The sequence below is a fragment of the Dromiciops gliroides genome, chromosome 3 (genome assembly GCF_019393635.1).
Source record: "Dromiciops gliroides isolate mDroGli1 chromosome 3, mDroGli1.pri, whole genome shotgun sequence".
Lineage (NCBI taxonomy): Eukaryota > Metazoa > Chordata > Mammalia > Microbiotheria > Microbiotheriidae > Dromiciops > Dromiciops gliroides.
Window position 1 is genome coordinate 125407631 of NC_057863.1, and position 23862 is coordinate 125431492.

At 35.7% G+C, this 23862-nt stretch overlaps 1 protein-coding gene across 13 annotated transcripts in view; it reads left to right on the plus strand.

Annotated features, from left to right (window-relative positions):
• LMO7 (LIM domain 7) overlaps positions 1-23862 on the plus strand; it is a 252651-nt gene that overhangs the window by 138648 nt on the left and 90141 nt on the right. For 12 of the 13 annotated variants that reach the window (XM_043992291.1, XM_043992292.1, XM_043992290.1 and 9 more), the window contains exon 5: positions 1581-1687. The exons of the other annotated variant lie outside the window; for it this stretch is intronic. In XM_043992291.1, coding sequence (XP_043848226.1) covers positions 1581-1687 — 107 coding nt within the window. The remainder of the gene's footprint in view (positions 1-1580; positions 1688-23862) is intronic. 13 annotated transcript variants of the gene reach the window in all.

Here is a 23862-nt window from a genome sequence, read left to right on the forward strand (position 1 = left end):
CCTAAAGGGGAATAATTTCTTTTTTTCTTGCTATGAGTAGCAGTAGATTGAGAACTTTGACTTGGAGTTGTCTAGGATTTGGGCTTTTGGGCCCATTTAATTTTTGACTCATTCTTACTAAAAGTGAATCAGGGCTTCCAGCTTTTCAGTTGAGTAATGAAAACTGAGTTTTACTGCTCTACTCCATAACAGAAACCCCACACCTCTAGTCATAAATACCTTCTGTCCTTTGGTTTATCAGAAATCATTGTTCCTTATCCCTTTATACTTATTTAGGCCATTTTCCCAGATCCTTTCTCTTCAAGGATTCAAACACTTCAGATCACAACGTCTTCTGTTTTCTTAAAAAAAATCTTTGTAACTGGCCACCTTAACCTCTTTCTTATAGGGACAAGAAACTTTCGAGGCAGGAAAGAGAGTATTTGCCATTCTCCCAGTAGAAGGGTTGTATGCTTTTCTATCAGAGCCAACTGTTGAAGGGAAGAGAATTAGGTTCCATGTCAGTTCACATGCCAGCTAGTGATGTGGTGTTGCCAGCATGCTTGAGTTTATACAGATATGTTTAGGCATGCCAAGCCACTGTGTTCCCTTTTATGTTTGGGACCATGAGGATGAACCCTCATAGAGTTGGCACTGGGGACAAAGTGCTGCTAGAATTATCCTCCAAAAGAGTAAACATGTGAGCTATTTAGATGTTGCCAGAATGTATCTGGAATATACTCTGTATGATCATTTGATTTACTGTTGGCTTGTAGTCATCTACGTGAATGAAAATCAGTTGTTTTGTGAATCAGTGATTCTGTTTTAGGAATTAGCTGTGACTGAAATCTTTATGGAAAGGGAGGGTGGGGGAAAGAGGTTTTCGTTTTTCCAAAGCAGTTCCTGTGGCAGGTGCAGAGGGTGAGTAAAACACACACCTAAACTGTGTAACTTAGCCAATGAAAAAGAACCTTGTCCTGACTGTTTCCTACGTCCTGTAGTATGGTTTCTCTGTCCGTCAAGGGCTCGCTGAGCAACCAAACCCAGCTTCCAGGTGTGGTATTCCACAGACGTTCTGTAATTTGTGATCATAGAAACAGAATGTTCCTCCTCTTATTTCTTCCCTGCCAACAGTTTCTGGGTGGGTGAATGTCAGTAGCTGGAGTTATTTTTAAAGAGGAGAGGTGAGGCTTGTCGTGCAAAGCTAGAAAGAGGGCGTTTGTTTGCAGAGCATAGCTGACATCAAAGTGTAGATTACTGCCTAGTGGCTAGGCACTTGTCCTATAACAGGTAATGTTTAACGTGCCAGTCCCAAAGATCACAGCAGCAGCAACAGCAGCACCAGCAGCAGGAGCAGTAGCAGCAGCAGATTACGTCCAGGGATAAAGTATTGCTCTAGCACATTCTGCGAAAGATTGATAGACTGTATGTGGTCTCTTAAAAATACATGTGTATAAATATATATGAACACGTCTTGGTGCCTCGATTTTTGGAGCCTGTGACTGGACTTTGAAGCGTGGAAAGTTTTATCATAAAACAACTTGCAACCTCTGCTCTGGGGAGTGCTTGGCTAAGCAATCACTTTCCGCTTCTTTTCACAGGATAATATAAATGTTTTTCTGAAAGCTTGTGAAAAGATTGGATTGAAGGAAGCTCAGCTTTTCCATCCTGGGGATCTACAGGATTTATCGAATCGAGTCACCATCAAGTAAGTTTCACCTGTTGGGTATCTTTAAAAATACAACAACAACAACAACAAAGCAATACTATAGGGCTGTACTGCCTGATATTCATTTAAGTGAGAGGGCTTATGGAGAATATGAAGAAAAAGAAAAATTTCCTTTTTATCAGGTTTCAATGAGGAAGTTTCTAAAAGTATTAAAACTGGCTGAGGTAAAATGTAGTTGATAGAAGATATGTGTGTGCTGTTTTGTAGAAATTTTACTGTACAGTAAATGAATTGGCTAGTTAATATTTTTATTCTTGTGTAATATAATTTTTTTAAAAAAGTTGTCGATAGCCATCGTAATCATAAAGTTAATGTTCTATATTATAACAAATACAAAATAGAATGAAATAATTGCTCTCTATATTATAACAAATACAAAATAGAATGAAATAATTGCTCTGTTCACACCCCCATATCCCCAATCAGACACTATCATCCTTAAAATGAGAACTGGATAGTGGTAAGAGATGCTTCCTTACTACATGTATTGCTAAAGTTTATAGGGCTAACATAAATTCCTGAATCTTTTAAATTATGAGTGATTTTTAAATAAGCAGTTGATTTCTTATTTAAGAAAATTTGAAAAGAAAATGAAAGTGGAAAGAAGCATGGTATTCAGGGAGTGCTGTTGGATATTTGCATTTTACATTGTTCTGTTTGGCTATGGAAATAATGAGAAGTCACATTTAGAGTTTATGAAGGAAGTCAAATGAACTTTATTTTTGTAAGATTAAGAAAGCACCTTGTACATGTCTTACTTCCATAAAATCAATAGTTAAGTGGTTCCTGAGACACATGACAGGAAACAGCTTTTTACTGAATGATCTTGTTTTTTAGTGGTGACGGTTATCTTGCTGCCATGACTCTTAAGCATGTTATAGGTAGGATGAAATCATTTACAAATGTCAGGTAGAAGAAATAGAAAACTACATTTTGAGGGAAGAAAGTGAAAAATCATTTCATATCAGGCTCTAGAAATCCATCATGTTTAATTTTAATTGCTAGCGAACCCAACTATTTGTGGAACATTGCTTGTGTTTTGTTCGTTGTCTTACATTATTCACACCAGCCCCTGCATTCTTGTATACTAGCAAAAGCATGAAAATATATACATTTTTAATTTATTGAAAAACATTTTGTATTTCATTCTTAATGGGAGGGATGAAGGATTGGAGTAGGAGGGAAATAAGGCAAATTTTTTTACTGATTGAAAAAATATAATTTAAAATAAGAAAGCTATTTTGACAGGTTCTAATTTGGGGGACTTGGTGGTATGTAAAATGCAAACTATTCACTTCTCTGCTTTGCAAGGTCATGTTTATTTTAATAGACCTTAAACATTTTGATTAATTTGCTCTAATCAAAACATTGTTTTGTAAGACCTATCTGATGGGCAAGAAACTTTGGTTTTAAGAATTCTTTTCTTTTTCTAAATTCCAATCTCCTCTTGATTAAGGATAAACATAGTTCCCTGAAAAAAAATTACAGTTTAGTTTGTAACATTGAAACCAGTGTTTGGTCTGGCCATGAACATGACAAAACATGCTTCTTGACTCAATTTAAAAAAAGTTTAATAAAAACTTGCCTAGATACCATTTTGTAAGATTTTATGCTGAAATTGTTAAGTAAAGCCAGCATCTTGGCTCTGTGTTAAGTGAAATTCAACTACTGACAAAGTGAAACTGGGAGGTCACATACAAATACACACACACGTAGTTGTAGTTAATAGTGAGAAATATGCTGAACAACTTGTTTCAGTACAAACCACAAGTCCATAAACCAAGGTGTGTCTTGGTAGCAGTACTATAATAAAATGACTAATGAGTGGGAAACTTCATTATACCTGAGAGCCCTTCCTGTGTTAATCCCAGTTCTTCTGGATCATGGAGAAAAAGGAATAATTCTGGATCTGCCAAGATGGAGGCCAGGACTATAGGAAATGAAGAAACTTTTTTTTTTTTTGCTGCCTGTTCAGCTCTCAATTCACATGCTTTTCAATGTTGATCAGAACTTTCATAGGCTATTTTAAAATATCTGGCAGGTTGAAGGAAAGTGTAATATATACTTACCAAATAATTTGGATTTGTTTAATTTTTAATAAATGTGCAATTTGCTTCTGGTGCATATATAATATCTCCTCCTAGCTGCCCCCCAAATCTTTCTTTTCTGTTTGTTACTTTCATAGAATACAAACAAATTATGTTTTCTATGGAATCTTGGCACCAAATGACATTTTGTTTAAGGTGGGAGAGAAATTGAGGGTAATTGCCAAATTTACTTTTCCTAGGGGAACGTTTAGAGTGAGAATTACTTATTATTTTTCTCTCTTGCTAAGCAAATAGAGAGGGAAAAAAAAAAGAAAATTTGTGTTATTTTTCTTGGAGTTTTATACTCAAAACTGATTTTAAAATACACTTTGGTTATTAAAATACTTGAAAAATCAGTGATTCTCTTATAATATGAGAACAAATTTATATTTCTACAAATATTGATGTGTATTTTGGATCAGAGTTTGCTCTCTGGAATTTTTAGAGCAGTTTTCAGAGTAATGTCCACTAAATACTTTTAGACCATGTTGCTCTCTATATAAATTCAACTGGGTAAAAAGAAATGTTTATTTCTCTTTAAAATGGGTGTATCAAGGTGTCATAGATCTCAAGTTTGAAGTGACCTCATAGTTAAACTAGTCTAATCTCCTTATTTTACAAGTGAGAAAACTGTTGTTCTTTAGTTGGTTTTTAGTTGGGTCCTATTCTTTGTGACCCCATTTGGGGTTTTTTTGGCAAAGAAAATGGAGTTGTTTGCCATTTCCATATAGATGAGGAAACTGAGACAAGCAGGGTTAAGTGACTTGCCCATGGTTACCCAGCTAATAAGCGTCTGAGGCCAAATTTGAACTCAGGAAGAGAACTCTTCCTGTCTCCAGGCCAGGTACTCTATCCACTGTACTGCCTAGAAGTTACATGACTTGCCTAATATCACATAAAGTGTCAGAGGTGACATTTAAACTCATGTCCTTTGACACCAGAGCCAATGAGTGCTTTTTCTACTCTATCACTCTGTACACATATACTATGAAGCCCTGTTACATAAAGAAATCACATAGCCCTGTTTCTTCCCTTTTAGGATCTGGTATATCACAGCCTGGATTATATTTGTACATAACAGTATACATCATATTATGTTGTATGCAACATAACAATAGCTAATAAATGAGTGGACAATATTTATGTTCATGTTGTGTATTAAGTGGATTTTAAGAAAGGGGATTAGTGTAAACACATGATTTCCTATATTACCATTCAGGGAGTAGAGTCTCAGGAATTGTGAATTTGTTATGTGTTCAGGGTCAGTAGTGTGAGGGGAAACAGGAAGTTTAGGAATTATTAGAATAATTTAATCCAGATTTTGAAAAAATGTGTTTTTCTTCCTTTCCTTCAATTTGGGTTGTAGAGGTTAGTCCACAATAAAGTCTGTATATCACTAACTATATAGGACTAATTTCAGAGAAAGAAAGCCTTTTAGTTAATTCATTATTTTTGGTTCTGTTTACATTCCTATAATCAAGTCCAATTACTTGATTTTATTTTAATTGAAATCTTCTCCTGTTAGGAACTAGTAGTTATTTGAATTTCCTATTTATGTTATAATTTCATGCATTATAGGAAATTTGTGTTCTTTCCCCCCAGCTTTGAATGTATGATCCTACGGCCAACAGTGTTATGTGTTTATTAAGCATTCTTGAACTTATGGGTCCCATACAGAAGACATGGTCTTCATTACTACAGAGTGAAGCTATGCCTGTACACTCATAAATACAAAAAGACATCTTAGAAAAGAAAGGATAATTGCTATGACCTTGTACTGAGCCACAAAAAGTGCTCCTAGGGGAAGGAACAAGTTAGAATGCTCAGGAAGAGTTGGTCATTTGTCATGGCATACAACTAGTAAGAGAGATGAAGGGCAGGTTGGGGAAAGCAAACTAAGAGATTAGCCCAGAGGTCCTGAACTGAAAGGGTGAAATGTAGGAGATCTAAGGGAAAAGGCTTCATGTCTTCTAAATGTCCAGGCATGCTTTACATATATTAATTTCCATATTGTCTTCCCCCAATAGATGGTAAACTCCTTGAGGGCAGGGATCGTCTTTTGCCTCTTTATCTCCAGTGCTTAGCACAGTGCCTGGCTCATAGTAGGTATTTAAGAAATACTTACTGGTTGATTGCTTATATAGATGATTTTTCTTTCTTTCTTTTTTTGTGTGCCTACTTTCTGGTGGAGAGGTAAATCCTCAAATAAATAAATAATATAAACATTCCCCTCCCCACAAATCCTCTCTTTACTACCTCTCCCTTCTCCTCCCCACCCCCACCCGCAATCCTGTGATTTCCAGGACTGTTTATATTTAAGATCATAAAAGTGGCCTCACAGTGTGATTGTAGAAAGAGGGCCTTATTGAATATAATTTGTTTTACTATACTATACCAGAGAAAGAAAAGGGTATCTAGGTTCCAGTACTGATTTATTCCTCCATTTTTATGGAACCTAAAAATTCACTTGTACAATGTGTGTGTGTGTGTGTGTGTGTGTGTGTGTGTGTGTGTGTGTGTATATATATATGTATTTTTTAAAGTGAGGCAATTGGGGTTAAGTGACTTGCCCAGGGTCATACAGCTAGTAAGTGTCAAATGTCTGAGGCCGGATTTGAACTCAGGTCCTCCTGAATCCAGGGCCGGTGCTCTATCCACTGTGCCACCCAGCTGCCCCGTACAATGTATATTTTTACAAAAATAATTGTGATATTGAAGGGAATGTGATGCAGATAAAATATTCTAGTAGTGATTTGAGAATGAGAACAGTAGGAATCTGTATGTTGTCAGTTTCCAATTCCATGGGAACAGCGAGAATTGGAAGTAAGAAATCCATGTTAACATTTCCTCTCTGCCACCATGTGAAAATAGTGGTTTGGTATGAATTTGGCTTTTCTCTCAAGTTAAAAAAAATGTTTCTTGATTTTCATATAATGACATTGTCATTACTTTAGGAGCAAAAATTTCCAGATGGCGTAGTCCTTCAAATAGCATGACAAATAAATGTTGAGGCAAGTAGATTTGTCTGTGTGCATTCATTATTCCTATGAATATAAATGTACCTGTATTATATTTTTATTTGGCACCTTAGTTTTCAAATCTAACTTTTGCAAAATGTAATAGTTGTTTTTTAGAGATAGTTACCCTCTAACTAAAACAACCTGCTTTATGAACCAGGTTCTTTTCAGTCCTTTGAATCTCACTGATATCTAAAATTGGCACTGTAACCTGAGTCTGGTGACTTCCAGCTGTCAATACTGTTACTATTTTAAAATGCTGAATGCCTCCTACCAAGTGGTTAGGAAAGAATAAAACAAAAAGGGATTTTATTGGACCATGTTCAATCAGCTGCCTAAATCATTCCATGTAGTAGTTAGGGAGAGGAGACACATAAACCCTTTCAGGACACTGTTTAGCGCCTGTGGCAGGGCACTCAATACTTAACAGTAATACTCATCAGAGGTTATATACACATCCTCTATTGTGGAATTTCTCATTACTGTGGCTCTGTTGGCCACTAAAAACTGTGTTGGTGCATGGCCCCATGTAGCATCAATATAGGTAAAATTTCAAAGATGTTGCAGTGTATCTCAGCTTTCCTTTTATTCTCTATTCATCTCTATTTCTTATCATTTCTCCCTTAGTGTCTAGTTTCTTCCCAACTTCTACCATCTCTCTGGGTCTGTGATTCTTATTCAGCAAAACTTACCTGTCTTTCAGCCCTATTCCTTGAGGGGTTTCTTAAATGACTTGGCCAGAAAAGCTAACTTCTTAGGTTGAATTAGTTAATTGGAAAATAATGATGTAATGAGTTAAAGCAGATAACATTTTTATTTTAATGGGGACTGCCAAAGGAGTGACTAATATTGGCACTTTTCTATACCTTGGAAGATCTGGAGGAGAATTTTTGCCTAGAAAGGTCTTTTACTGCTCTTCAAATCATAGCATCTAAGGGCTTTCTTCACTGTTGCTATTATATAGGACTGACCATTCTAGGCACCAAAACATCTAAAGTACATGCATGATAATTAAAACTTTGCTTACCATTAGCAATTAACTAGCTATCAGAATTTAGTTTTAGTAGTCTGAAATTCTGTTTTGTCCTAACAGCTTCATTAATCTTGAAGTATTGGGGATTTTAAACTTCTGCTTCTTTCCATACATAGTTTCGGGCTTAGTATGTGGAATCCCATACTCTTAGAATCAGAAGGGTACCTCAGAAGTCGTCCAGACCAGTTCTTTTTCTTGCATCATTGACTTGTAATCAACAGCCTCTGTTTGAAGATGGCTGCTACTGGGGAACTCACTATTCTTTGAAGCCATCCATTGAATTTTTCTAAAACTTCAACTGTTAAAATTTTCCTGCCTTATATTGAATTTTGAATTGGTTTTATGGAAGAATTGACTTTATGGCTTGTGGGGGCCAAATAAATCAGTCCTAGCATAAGCACTTGTAAATAACAAGTTATTCTGAAGAGAGACAATGCTAATGATGTTAATGAAGCAAATAGAGAAGTAGAGACATTAAAGTGCCTACTTCCATTTATTAATCTGTAAAATGATAGAGTTGGACTCTATCTATAAGGTCCCGTCTATCTTTTAAGTTCGGTGATTAAAAACAATATTGGCCAGAAGCAGGGCAAGGATGGGTCTTTATATATTAATAGCTAGCATTTATGAAGCATTTTAAGGTTTTCACAGCCCTTGATAATATGCTGACTCATTTGATCCACCGAATTTAGATTTATATCTGTTAAATACTATGTTTCTCTAAAAGATGGACACCGGCCCTTTGGTTTCATTCATAAAACCAATTCTCATAAAACTGTGCTTTCACTTAGCCCACATCTCTCCATTTTATCCATAGTGATATCCTGAGAAACTTTAATAGAATTCATTGTCTTGAGAGTCCAAGCCATACCTGAAAAAAAATATTTCCCCAGGAATGTAATTGATAAGTGGTCATTCATTCTTTGCTTTAAAGACCATCTAAGTCCACTCCTTTGCTGAAATTGATATGCTGTGTCTGTAGCATTTTTTGATCTACTCATTTATTGACCCTATTAACAAAGGAAATAAGATGTCTGGCTTTACTTGGACTGTAATTTACAACATTAAAATTATTCAGAGACCCGATAACTAATTAGAAGTCAGCTTGTAAAATGAACATGGCTGTTTGGGAAGCTACGTGCCTTGATCTGAGGACTGAATTCAAGGAGTTTATACTAGTCTTACTCTGTGTTTTCTTTCATATAGTAGACAAACCTGTAGTCTGTAGGGCATGCACTGAATAGGTTATTCTAAGTATGGTGAAAGATGAACTCGTTTGTTCAGTCCTCTTGATAACCCACAGGATGCTTGTTTGTGGCTGTGGGCTATGGACAGGAATCTGTTTCATAGCCATGGATCAAAACGAAGCTAACTTAGTACTCCTGAAATGTAACAATATGTGACTTATCTCATTCAGAAAAATAGAGATTGGGAGAGGGGATTAGAAGCTAGTGGGTTCCTTCCTTTTACCTTTTGTTTTATTAATCTTACCACTAATTAACCATGATATCATATTTGTCTATTTCTTCATGTGCTCAGGTCAGGTCACATCTGGAGGATTGTATTCATTCCTGGTGTCATGTTTTTAGTAAGAGCTTTGATTTTTCTGGAGTGTCTAGGGATATATGACTACAGTGATAATGGGCAAAAAGTTCATGTTGTGAAGATCATTTGAAGGAAGAAGAGGAGGAGATGGGGATTTATGATATGTCTTTGAGTATTTGAAAAGTGTCACTTGTTCCATTTGGTTCTAGAGGGCAAGACCAGGGCTACTGCTTGGAAGTTGCAAACAGGCTTGATGTAAAGAACATTTTCCTGATGACTAGAAATGTCCCAAAGTGGAATGGACTATCTGGGGGTAAGAAGCAGTTTTCCTCTCACTGAAAGTTTTTGAGCAAAGGGTAGATGTGTTGGAGTCCAATATGTTGGAGAACTGTTTGTTATTGGACTAGATGAGCTTTGAGGTCCCTTCTGGGATTTTGTCACAGGTCTACTTTGGGACAGAATTGTAAGGATCTCCAACATATGACACACCTTTGGCATTCATCAGGACAGTGAGAATAAATGAATGCTTTCTAATTTGTTTGACTTTTAGCATATCCAATTTATAATACTTGGAAGTTCTATGTTCAAAAACAACCTTTATGGTAAGAAAATAAGTGATGAATAATTGGCAGAAAAGATAGAGCAGAAGCTCAGAAGGAAACCCCAACAAACACTGCAGCTTAATATTCTTTTTTTTTTTTTTTGCAGGGCAGTGGGGGTTAAGTGACTTGCCCAAGGTCACACAGCTACTAAGTGTCAAGTGTCTGAGGTCGGATTTGAACTCAGGAACTCCTGAATCCAGGGCCGGTGCTTTATCCACTGCGCCACCTAGCCGCCCCCGAGCTTAATATTCTTAAGAGGATGAACTTTCAAAGAGTGCTAATAATTAACTATGTTTAGTTTAAAAATATGTTAAAATATTTTAAAGACCTGTTAAAGATAAAGAGGCAGAAGTGGGGTATAATGGGTAGAACATTGTGCCTAGAGTAAGAAAGACCTGAATTCAAAGGCAGCATCTGATACTTACTAGCTGTGTGACCTTGGGCAAGTCTCCGAACCTATAATTGTTTCAACTTCCTCAACTGTAAAATGAAGATAATAATAGTAACTATCTCACAGGGCTGTTGTGAGGATCAAATGAAATATTTGCAAATTGCTTTAGTGCCTTGCAGATCATATGCACTTAATGCTCATTCCCTCCCTTTCTCTTTTCCTTAATTACAGAGAGTCCATTCTAATCATTAAAATCTATTGGATGGGGGCAGCTAGGTGGTGCAGTGGACAATGCGCTGCCCTGGATTCAGCAGGACCTGAGTTCAAATCTGACCCCAGACACTTGACACTTACTAGCTGTGTGACCCTGGGCAAGTCACTTAAGCCTCATTGCCCTGCAAAAAAAATATAATCTATTGGATGCACCTTCACTTGGTTATTTTTAATTTTTTTTTTTTTAGTGAGGCAATGGGGGTTAAGTGACTTGCCCAGGGTCACACAGCTAGTAAGTGTTAAGTGTCTGAGGTCGGATTTGAACTCAGGTACTCCTGAATCCAGGGCCAGTGCTCTATCCACTGAGCCACCTAGCTGCCCCCTTCACTTGGTTATTTTAAGAATTATTTCAAATTAGTTTCAAGTATGTACTTGAAGCTGATAGAACAAAAATGATCTAGACTTGCCAGTTTTAGGCTGGATTTCCTCTCATTTATTCAGAAATAATAAGTGAGTGGGTTTAATCAGGAAAGCTTCCTGGAAAAGTTAAAAGTTTGAGCCAGGTTTTGAAGGTGGCATAAAACACTTTGTAAAGTTGTTATTTCCAAGTCCTCTTCTCTTACCACTCATAATTCTTGCTATTTGAGGCACAGAGCTGATGTAACAAAGGAGTGATTTAAATCTGGGATTTTATTTGTATCTTACTTATCTTAGCAAAATGGGTGATAGTCTTTGTAAAACAATCTAAAGTTAATATATTAAGAATGATAACTCTATGTGTAGGCAGTAAAATGTAGTCGGAACTTTGAACTGCTGGTTTATCAGAAGCAAACAGTTGGAACTTTTTATACTTATGCTACATGTGTTAATTGGTTAAATTTTTTGTTGTTATTGTTAAAGTTTTTATATTGGAAAAGTTGGAGAAAGTTTTAGACATTTTCATAGGAAGGTTACTGGCATTATTGTTTCTCCTTCCTCCCCCCCAAATAAAAATAAAAATAAATCAAAGCTCAAAATATGTGAAGATCAGTGTAGATATTTAAGAAATCCCTAACTGAAAATGAGCTGATTATTAAGTAGCAAAAATAGGATGGATAGTAATTGGAGAGAAATACATAGTGGTGGCCTATTTGACTGTCCATTCTAGATTTTCCAACACAGTCCTGATGTCAGGAAAAGAAAGTGCATTTCTCATGAGAAGCACTCTCCTTTGTCAGTGTATGTGTTGAAGTTTTGTTTGCAGTAAAATTAGGTAACTCAGGAGATCAGAGACAATTCAAGAAAAGGTCTTATAGAAAAGTGTCAGCAGTGTCTAGGATAAGAAACTGTATTATGATACCTGTGTTTGAATACTAATCATTATCTACTGTAAGACCTTGGCTATGTCATTTCAACTTGTTGGGCCTTAGTTTCATCATCAGGATAACAGAGAAGATAGAACTAGTTGATTTCTTTTCTTTCTTTCTTTTTTTTTTTTAGTGAGGCAATTGGGGTTAAGTGACTTGCCCAGGGTCACACAGCTAGTAAGTGTTAAGTGTCTGAGGCCGGATTTGAACTCAGGTACTCCTGACTCTAGGGCCGGTGCTCTATCCACTGCTCCACCTAGCTGCCCCGAACTAGTTGATTTCTTTTTTTTTTTTAATAAAGTATTTTATTTTTTCCATTACATGTAAAGATAGTTCTCAACCTTTGTTTATACAAGCTTTACAATTTCAGATTTTTCTCCCTCCCTCCCCCCTCCCCTAGACAGCAGGCAATCTGATATAGGTTTTATATATATATATATATATATATATATACACACACATATATATATATATACACACACACACACACACACACACACACACACACACATAATAACATTAATCCTATTTCTGCATTAGTCATGTTATAAGAGAAAAAAATCAGAGCAATGATGAAAAACCTCAAAATAGATAAAAAACAACAGCATCAAAAACAAAAGAAATAGTATGGTTCATTCAGCATCTATACTCCGCAGTTCTTTTTTTTTTTTTTTCTTTTCCTGGATTTGGAGATCCTCTTCCATCACAAGTTCCCTGGAACTCTTCTGTGCCATTGCATTGGTGAGAAGAATATAGTCCATCACATTAGATCAACACTCAATGTTGATGTTACTGTGTACAATGTTCTTCTAGTTCTGCTCATCTCACTCATCATCAGCTCACGCAAGACCCTCCAGGTTTCTCTGAATTCCTCCTGCTCATCGTTTCTTATAGCACAATAGTATTCCATTGTATTCATATACCACAACTTGTCCAGCCATTCCCCAATTGATGGGCACCCCCTCAACTTCCAATTCCTTGCCACCACATAAAGAGCCGCTATAAATATTTTTGTACATGTGGGTCCCTTTCCCCCTTCCATGATCTCTTTGGGAAAAAGACCCAAAAGTGGTATTGCTGGGTCAAAGGGGAACTAGTTGATTTCTAAAGGTACCATTTTAAAATATTTTTTTCCCACTGAAAGGAGGAAATGGTGGAAGTGAATTCTTACAAGTCCCTAAAGTACTTAATAAGCAATATGTTTACTCCTAGGAAGAGGTGTAGCAACAGATTCATAAGTAGGCCTGAATTTCTCCCAGAGGGAAGGTACTTGTATGCTACTCTCACTCTTGGATTCTTATTATTACATCATGGAATTCTCTGGGGAAAAAAAAAATCATGGTATCTATTACCTATTGACTTTTCTTAAACAAAACAAACTACTATATTTAAAGATCACACCCACCTAAAGTAATCTGAAACTATCTCTGCAGTTAAGAGTAAGCTCCTTAAATGAAAAAAAAAAAAAGATTTTTCTACCCTTTTCACCCCCCCAAGAGGAAAGACAAGATCACATGAGAACCTAAAGAAAATAATTTGACTTTTCTTTTGCCTCATATGAATGTACATTCTGCAGGATTTATATTGTCCACTCTTGGAGAACCTAGGAAAAAAAATTGACCTTCCTAACTCTGTCTTGATGACTACAGATTACAGGTTCTATTATGTCAATGTTAGAAGCCTTAAATGAGGAAGATTTTGAGAATAATCAAAATCAACTCACTTCAGCCCAAGGTTTTAGTTTATATAGTATTCTTTTTCTCTTCTGTTAGGAATAGAAATGTTCAATATGACTGAACATTTTACTTCATTTTTGAAGAATCTCTAATGCATGGTGACATCTTTCCATCAGGTTTTTCTGGGTTGGGAGAAGGAGGGGGAAGAAGATGAACTATGATCTCTCATATGTCCAGGTTTAAAAATCATGAAATAGAATAGCTATAGTCTGCAATGTATTAAGTGTATGTGCAGCCAGTTCATTACTTTATCAACTTTGATTTAGTTTCCAGTCACTTTTTCTGAAATAACATGTGGGATTATTTCTCTAAAATGAATTCAGTCTTTTCCACTAAAAGCAGAATACTGCAACTTAAAACAATAACAACACAAACCCCCAAAAACCTACGGCTGCAATTTTGCCCATTAAGAAGTATAGGTCAGTAGATAGAGCATTGACCTTGGTGTCTAGAAGACCTGCCTTTGACTCATACCTCCAACAATTTCTAGGTGTGAGTCCATAGGCAATTTGCGTAGCTACTCTCTGAGTGATTATTTTTTTCATATAGAAAATATATAGTTTCTCATATATAAAATGAGGGTAATTATGTCTACCTCACGGGATTGTTGTTAGATTCAAATGAGATGACATTAGTACAGTGTTATGTAAATGTCAGAAATTTATTATTATTAACAATAATAATAATATTTATATAGTGCTTACTATGTGCCAGGTACCATGCTAAGTGCTTTACAAATTTTATCTTTTATTCTCACAACAACCCTGTGGAATAGGTGTTATTATTACCTCCCTCCCCATTTTATAGATGAGGAAACTGAAACAAATAGAGGTTAAGTGTCTTGCCCAAGATCATAGCTAGTAAGGCCATATTTGAATTCAGGTCTTCCTGACTCCAGGCCCATGCTCCATCCTAAAAAAGAAAATCTAGGATTTTCTTTCTGTATTGAAATATGCAGAAAGATTGCCTTTGTGAAATTATTTAGAGGTTATCAGCACGCATTTTCCAAATGTTTTCTGTGTCAGGAACTGTGCTAAATGATGGGGATACAAATAAAGGAAAACAGCAACCCTCCCCCCCAAAAAAAAACCGAACTTCCCTAAAACAACAGCTGGTACCTATCCTCAGGGAACATAGACTGTAATGGAGGAGACAACATATAATCAGGAAAATACAAACTATATATGGAATAGTTGTATATCTATTGACACAGGAAGGCATTGGGGCTGGGGGAAGAAAGGCTTCCTGCAAAAGGGTGATCACTTTTAGGTTAAGCACAATCAAATATCCTGTATCCAGAACCCTATCTGGGTTCCTAATCATACTGCAGAAAGTATCTCTTGAGTCTTCTCATCTATATCACTTGTAACTCAGCTTATGGCTCAAGGAATCTGAATGGGAATATGGACCATCTCTGGATTCAAGGGACCTTTTGGGCTTTCTTTTAGTAGTAGGCAAAAGATAGCATCTGTTGATGACAGAAAGGCCTTTTTAGAAGTTATGAGAGTAAAACCTCTCTATGTAATATTTTAAATACAAATGTTCCACAGAGAAAATAAAATAGATTTTACTCAATCATGTCTAACTCTCTGTGACCCTATCTGGATTTTCTTGGTAAAGATACTGGAGATGCTTGCCATTTCCTTCTCCAGCTCATTTTATAGTTGGGGAAACTGAGGCAAACAAGGTGAAGTAACTTGCCAGAGCTAGTAAGTGTCTGAGACCTGATTTGAACTCAGGTCTTCCTGATTCCAGGCCTGGTGCCCTATCCACTGTGCCACCTTGTTTTAGATATTAAACCTACTGAGTAGAAGGGCCAATGAAGGCTAATCACTCACGTTGCTTATTAGTTGAACTTCCACTTCCTGAAAGCTTAAGGTTAGACAATGATGATTACTGTTATTCTATTATCATTCCAAGTTCCTTTGATTCAGTGAAGTACCTTATTTGCTCAGAATCATAAAGGTGGAGCATATGTCAGAGCACAGTGATTTGTCTCACCTGCAGATATTAAAATTAAAAGATGCCCTTCATGCTAGTGCTTTCTCCCTATCAATTATCTTCAGTTTTTCCTGTATATATTTTGTTCATACATAGTTTGCATGTTGTCTCCTCACTTAGAAGGGCCTGCTTATTTTTTTCCCTTTCTTTGTATCCCCAGTGCCTGTCATATAGTAAGGACTTAATAAATAAATGTGTTGTCAACTGACAACATGTGCCTCATATTTATCCCGTGTTGACTTGACACTTATTTGAGATTGAAGGACACGGGCAATTTCTGTTAATTAATTTAATATGCTTTTCTGAAACTTTGCATGTCAGTCTCCTGGGCTGTCCTGCACTAGGAGATGGAGTGTGTGTTTTCTATTTGTTTGTATCTCCCCCAAAGAACTTAATGTAATGGTTTGCATGTGATGGACACAGAATGCTAGCAGAATGCTAAGATAAGATTTGAAAGCGTTGCTGGACATCTTGTCATTTCAAGGAACTCTTTATGGGGAAGTCTAATTATGTCTGCCTTATGAATTTAAAACTCATCAGCATTTTCTCCAAATGTCAAATGACTGCTACACATTTTTACTGCAGAGGAAAACTTTATTAATTCAAAGTGGAAGCCTGAAACAAATATCTTTGAAATTAACCAGTTTCATGTGATCTGATAGATCTATTTCTGTATCTATATATCTGTTTGTGTATATATATCATATATATATATTTAATTTGAAGAAGACCATTTAGTCAATTGGGGAAAAGTAGTTGCTTTGAATTAGCTATTATTGGGTTAACAGAGTTTTATTTTATATGCTTCTGGAGCTATTTAGAGTTGTCACTAAATAAATCTAAAATATATCCTAGAAGAACAATTCAATATTGAACTCTCTCATTACACTATTAATATACTGATGGCAGTCAAATGAATCCAGTGCTTGATGTTATTTTAGGTGAGATGGTTGGTGAAGGAAAAATAAAAAAAAACCAAACAAACAACTTGCTGGTTTGTCAGTTTACTTTATTTCTAGTTTACCAAGGTCTGGGAGTAATCACATGAAGAGTCAATGTATTTCTGTAAACGAGTTGGCAGATGCTTCACTAACAGATCCCTTCTCCTTAGTGTACTTAAAAGGAAGTGTATGAGTGAAAGATCAGTTTTGCTTTATCTTTTAGCAAAATTTAATTATAATGAGATGTCCTCTTCTATAAATAGAGCATAGGTGTCTATCAATGCAGGGTTTAGGCAGCTGTACTCTAATTTCACATCTGAAATCTTAAAAGAGGAAAATGTTTCCTTATGTGTATGCGATTGCATCCATATTTGTTTAAGTGATGGAGCAAGTGGGCAGTGAGACTCCTGTATTCTTCATGATCTCTTCTCTTGCTGGAGCTGAGTTATTGTTGGAACACAGAATATCTAAAATAGACTGATCCTTGAATAAAAAATAACAGCTCGGGGGCAGCTAGGTGGCACAGTGGATAGAGCTCTGGCCCTGGATTCAGTAGGACCTGAGTTCAAATCCATCCTCAGACACTTAACACTTACTAGTTGTGTGACCCTGGGCAAGTCACTTAACCCTCATTGCCCTGCCCCCCCCCCAAATAACAGCTCACATTTTTGGAGGGCCTCATGGTTTAGATAGTAAACTTATTGTTTTCTGCATTTTAAACCTGAGGAAATTGATGTTCAATAAGGGCTACCATTTGCCTAAATCATGTGGCTTTGTCAGGGCTTTACAAAGGGCTTCTTACTCCAAATATACTGGATCATGATATTTTTCAATGAACAAATGGACACAGTTTACATTTTTTGGTTTCCCTTCCCTCTTGAGCAATATAAATTAAACTTATTCAAAGGTCTGAAAGGCAAATTTCTTTAGTCAATCATTAAAAACATAGGTACAGAGTGAGGTTGTTACTTGATATTGATCACTGCTACCAGTTCAAGTAAGTTTCATACTCATGGTATGGTTGTGGCAAGGATGGGTGGTGGTGGTGCAGGGAAGCAAGGTGATTTATCTCACTTGCAGATAGTAAAATTAAAAATAATTTTTGACCTAATTTGTGATTTCACCATTGAGGGGATCTCCTGGTGAATAACTTTCTTAGCTAGTGCAGATGGGCAGTTTTTCTTAAAATTTAGATATTTTCCTGGTTAACTGAGATTTTAAGTGAATTGCTCTGGCTCACTCAGTCAATATGTATCAGAGATAGGATGTGAACCTGGGTTTTTCTGGCTTTGAGGCTAGCTCTATATCCAGTAGGCCACCCTGTCTCTTTTCATATTTAATTTTTAAAGTCAGTAGCAACAACTGTAGGCTGAATGCTAAACTCATGGTTAGAAGCAAAAGTAAGATAGATAATCTTTGGTTATAATGATTTTAAAAACTGGTGGAGAGGTTAGGATGGGTTTTTTGTGGTTTTGTTTTGTTTCCTAAGCTATACCAACAAGTATACAACAAAAACAACATACACATATTGTGTTTATATAGAGTCCCTACTGAGATGCTGCAAAAGGTATGACTAGGGCCATGTGCACTATAGAAAGAGCTTCTGGAGTATTGGATTAAGTATATGACTAGAGGTCATTTATTTCTAATTTGTTTTCATGGTACTTTATCCTCTCATGTATGTGACTGTACCAGAGTGGAAAGAAGGCTGACTCAGGAGTCAAAAGACCCCATTCAGATGTTGCCTCTGATGCTGCCTGTGTCATTTTTGGAAAGGCGCTTAACTTTCCCAGACCCCCTTCATCTGTGAAACCAGGAGGTTGTGCAAGGTGGCCTTTGAGGTCCTTTCTAGCTCTTGCTCAATGATTCTATGACTGTTTCAATTAGCTTCATTTTTGTGAGTATTATTTGAGTTTTGTCTTCTGCTGAGGGGGAGGAGGGTGGGACGTACAAGGTGCTTAAAGAATGCTCATGGAATGAACGAAAGAACGCATCATTGAAATATTCCTCTTGGGCTTGTTCTATTTGAGGCTTAAAGTAAATGTAAAATATTTTCTAGAGTTTGCTGACTTTATTTTGAGTCATGTGTTATGATTGAAACAGTCATGTGTGGGGTTTGTACAACAAGGCCCGCTGCACCCTAAACAAACAGAAAAAAAAATGTTCCACAGATGAATTGGTTTTAGGTCTTGGTTATATGAGATTGCCTTCTGCAGTGTTAGCATGGAAAAGACCTTATTATAAAACCACCCAAATGCAAAAATGATTTTTTTTTGTTTTACACTTCATGCCTTGTCTAACTTCATAAATGGATATTGGCATTATTCTCAGAGTTTAATTTTATACTGGCTGGCTGAATGAAAACAGTAACAGTACTTTGCTTTGATGCCTATCTATATGGAGATAAAGATAAAACATTTATATATAAATAACAAATTTCTTATTACCTAGATATATGAGTGTATATAACTATATCTATACAGATATATATGAAACCTACTATTTTCAATCATGTGTATATATATATATATATATAAGTATAATATAATCACTCAAAGTTCCTCTAGTGTTTTCATCATATACATATATACACAGACACATATCCTACAAGGTAGTATTTTCATTCATATCTATATCTCTATATCTTTATCTATAAATGCATATTAACAGAAATGCTCCTGGGGTTTTATAATTGTACGGATGCTTATGAATGCTTTGCTGTGATATTACATTTCTATTATAGATTTTAGATCATAAAATACATTTTATCCTAACTACCTAGGTTTATGCTTTCATAATTTGACCTTGCCTCTTCTGATTTTCAGCATCTTTTCTGTGTAATATTTTTTCTTAAATAATAGCAATATTAAGTATGATGATATTTAGAACACTTTATCCCCAAGTTATAATGTTTTTTGGGGGGGATCAGATTTTATTGTGATAGGGAACTTCTGTTAAGGAACTACTTCTATCATGGCAGATTATATTCTCTGCAAGTCATATTATAGTGGAGAGGTGGGATTTTAACTCAGTTCTTCCTGGCTCCAAGGGCAGCTCTCTTTTTTACTTTATTTTGTCCAAACCCAGCTATGTCAACAAACAAATAAAAATCCCCACTATCAGTTTGTGTTGGCGCTGTTCTAAGAAGTGAATGCTTCTGTTGAGAAAATTTAAAGTTGGGTGTTTTGTACTTTTGAGGGCCAATGTGGAGTAATGGATAGAACACAAGACCTGGAGTTGAGTTGACCCTGGTTCAAACACTGTTCTTAGACACTTAATAGTTGTGTTACCCTTAGCCTTGGAGCCTCAGTTTTCTTATCTGTAAACTGAAATAAATATTAGCACCTACCTCACAGGGTGTTGTAATGATTCTATGTTAAGGTGTATGGTAAAGTACTTTGCAAACCCTAAAGTACCATATAAATGTTAGCTATTATTGTTATTATCAGTTAGGAAAAAATTGACACAGAAGTTCAGAGCTTAAGAAATTGAAGAAAACACCGTTGTAAAATGTAAGTTATAAATAGAGAAAGAGGGATAGTCTGGATACCTGCCCTTTATCCTCTTTAAAAAGAAAAGAAAATCCAGACAGGCCCAGTTCTGCTCTCAGAGTGCCACAAGAGGACTTGCAACAGGTGCTAAGCCCAGAGGCATCAAGTGTTACGATAAATAGCTAGGGTCTAATTCCAGCAAGATGAAACTTCTCCAGTTCCCGAAAAGGGCTGGGGATCATAGACTCATAGGCTCATACATAGAAAGTTAGCAAGAAAAGGGAATTTAGAGATCATTTGTTCTAACCCCCTAATCCCAAGATAAGGAATTTTACCAGGCTTGTGAAGTGGATTGGCAGACATTGTACATCTAGACTTGAACTCAGGCCTTTTGACTCCAAGTTCACAAAGTGATTGATTCAGGAGGAGACTCTGGTAGTGACTCAACCCCAGAAACTCTTGGAGTTGATTAATCACTGTTTTGTAATAAATAGCTTTTAGGGTTCCTTCCTGCTTTCTATATCAATGATGTAATGACCCCGTTTCACTTAGTATGATTTTTATCAGTGTATGTGTTCCGTCTACAACACTGGAAGCTTCTTAGGGGGTGGGGGCAGAGGATATGTCTTCTATAGCCCAGATCATTACACATACTAGGCAAATAAAAACATTTGTTGAATGAATGGAAGACTGAATCATAGGAATATTACTTTATGTTGCTCTGTTCAAAACTTCAAGTCAGGGTTAAATGTTTTGTAGAGTTGGCTGACTTTATTTTGAGTCATGTGAGGGCTCTTTTTCCTTATACCAGTCCTGCATTAAGATTTCAGTCTTGCTGATGACTGATCACAGACTACTATGCAATTCAACAAATATGAATTAAGCTCCTGTTATGTTCAAGATGGACAGTTAGGTGGTACAGTTGGATGGAGTGACTGGAGTCAGAAAGACCTGAGTTCAAAGCTGACCTCAGATATTTACTAGCTGTGTGACCCTGGGCAAGTCACTTCACCCTGCTTGCCTCAGTCTTCTCATCTATAAAATGAGTTGCAGAAGGAATAATAAACCATTCCAGTTTTCTTTGCCAAATATACTTTCTAAGAGCCTTATTATTTTCCAACACCACTATGTCTTACTCTTTTCATCTTTCATTTAAAACAGGGGTTTTAAACTTTTTTATGTCTTGAACCCCTTTGACAATTTGGCAAAACCGTCTCAAAATAATGATTTATTGCCTGCTTTGAAGGAAATTCTAAATTTTAGGTAGAAGTTAGTGAAGACGAAGGTGTAATTTTTCCCCTATATATCATCCTCTTGTGGACTCTAGCTTAAGAATCCTTGATTTAAAGGACACTATCTTGGGGAGGTTCTTTCAAACTGATTAGACTGACCCATACTCTATGTCATTACATCATAAAACTCCAACAGATCCAAATGTCATCAATTACATGGCCTGTTATATGAATCTTTCACAGCAAAAGTGATGTCTCGTGGTGAATGAATAAAATGGCATCAAAACTGAAACAACTTTTATGCCCCTGACAACTATACAGTATTTCTTAAACGTCTGATTAATATGAAGTATGTGCAGTATATACTTAGAAGATTTAATCAAGTACAGAAAATCGATCTTAAATGAGACATTTTTATAGTGCCCAGATAACTAAGCTCAGATAATAAGAACTGAAGTGATAATGCAAACAATAGGTAGACTTTTTACTATCTCCTCCATGGGTCTAAAGAACTCTGAAACATGAAAGTTTCCAATTTTAAAATAACATTTATTTTGTACTTAACAAAGCACCGATTAACATGAACATTTCCTTATGCAAAAAACAGAAAAGAAGGATGTCTTATGAAACCATGAATCTCTATGACAAACCTTTTCTCTTTGAGATAAATAATTTTCCAGAGAAGAATCTCCAATTCTAAGTAACAGTATCAGAGATTGCTCCAAATAACTAACAAGAGAAAGACAAATCAAAAGAACATTGAATAAACTGGTAAAGATGACAAAAATCACACATAAAAATGTTGGAAAGGTACATTAATACACCTTAGGAAGAACTGGAGCTGTGAATTAGTCCAAGTATTCTCTAAACAATTTAGAATTATACAAGGAAAGTCACTAAATAAACTTTAAAATACCCTTTTACCTACAGATCTCACTGTTGACCATATGATCTCCAAAGAGTCCAAAGACAAAAAGAAAAAAAAAAGAAAACTTCCCATGTACACTAGAGCACTTTTTGTTTAGCAAACCCCCCCCCCCCCCGGAACCTGGGCTATTCTAATACATTGAGGAGTGGTGAAAAAAATTGGTTTATAAATGTAACATTTTTGATATTCAAGAATATGAGGAATTCAAAGAATCATGGGAAGTCTAGCAAAATAAATTATAGTTAAATAATTTAATATAAACAGAATAACAGAACATGTTTTAATATAAATATTAAAAACTAAAATGACAAAAATAATATTAAACATGAAGGTAACATTAGTGTAAGTATAATGACCAATCTTGGCTCTAAAGAAAAAAGGAGGAAATTAGCTTTTTTCTGGGTGTCAAGGCAGTGAGGCACTATGAGTACACAACGTTGCTTATGCTGTTAGAAATAATCTGTCTTGTCCTCTGGTTTTCCTTAAGAATTTTTCTTCATCACAAGGCAAGGTCATTAGAGTTGATAGAATGAGGAAAGGGGGAATAGGAAGAACTAATTCAGAATGGACTGTGAAGTAGAAACAAAAGTCATCAATAAATCTTTTTTAAAAACCATAGTTGATATTTTTATTATTTATAAATTAGTATGGTATTATACTTATAATATAGATGCATATGTACAAATTAGTATATTATTATAATATACACATACAAATTATCATACTGTTATATATATGTCCACACATATATAGAAATTAGTATACTTATATACCTATGCATATAGTGGAAGACAGAGGGGCTTGGTGTGCTATTGTCCATGGGATCATGAAGAGTTGGAAACAACTGAACAATAACACTATATTCAAATTCGTATAGTATAAATATGTGTATATATGTATACATGCAAACTAACATAGTATTATATATACATATAATATGTATCACACATATATAATTATATATATAATATGTATTACAACTACAAATGAACATAGCATACATATATATAAAAATTAATATACTATTATACATATGTGTATGTGCATACATTGGTATAGTATTATTTGTGTATATGTATTATATATATGTATATATGTATACAAGTTAGTATAGTCTTATGCAGATATGGATATATATATATATATATGTGTATGTATATATGATGCATAAAGGGTAACCCCAGAGGCTTAGTAGAGCACAGAGCTAAACATGAGAAGGAATAAAAGGCTCAAGGAGAAGAGCTTGCTATAAGTAGCAGAAAGACTTTAGAAGTGGGAAGAAGATGAACAGGTAGGGAATCCCCAGCAATAAAAACAGCTTGAGGTCTTTAAGAGTAGGGGATAATGACCCCAGAATCATCCTAGACCCCAAAGACACCATTATTAAACCATAGTACAATGATCAATGTTCCTAAGGATTACCCAGAAATTAAGTATACTGTGTTTGAGAAAGTAGCAAAGTCTATAATGCTACTTGAAGAGATTTCCATTTAAAAAATGGTTAATTTTTCTAAGCTTCAGATTACTCATTTGTAAAATGGGAGAAAGAATACTTTCACCTACTTCCTTCACACAATCCAATGCTTGTTGG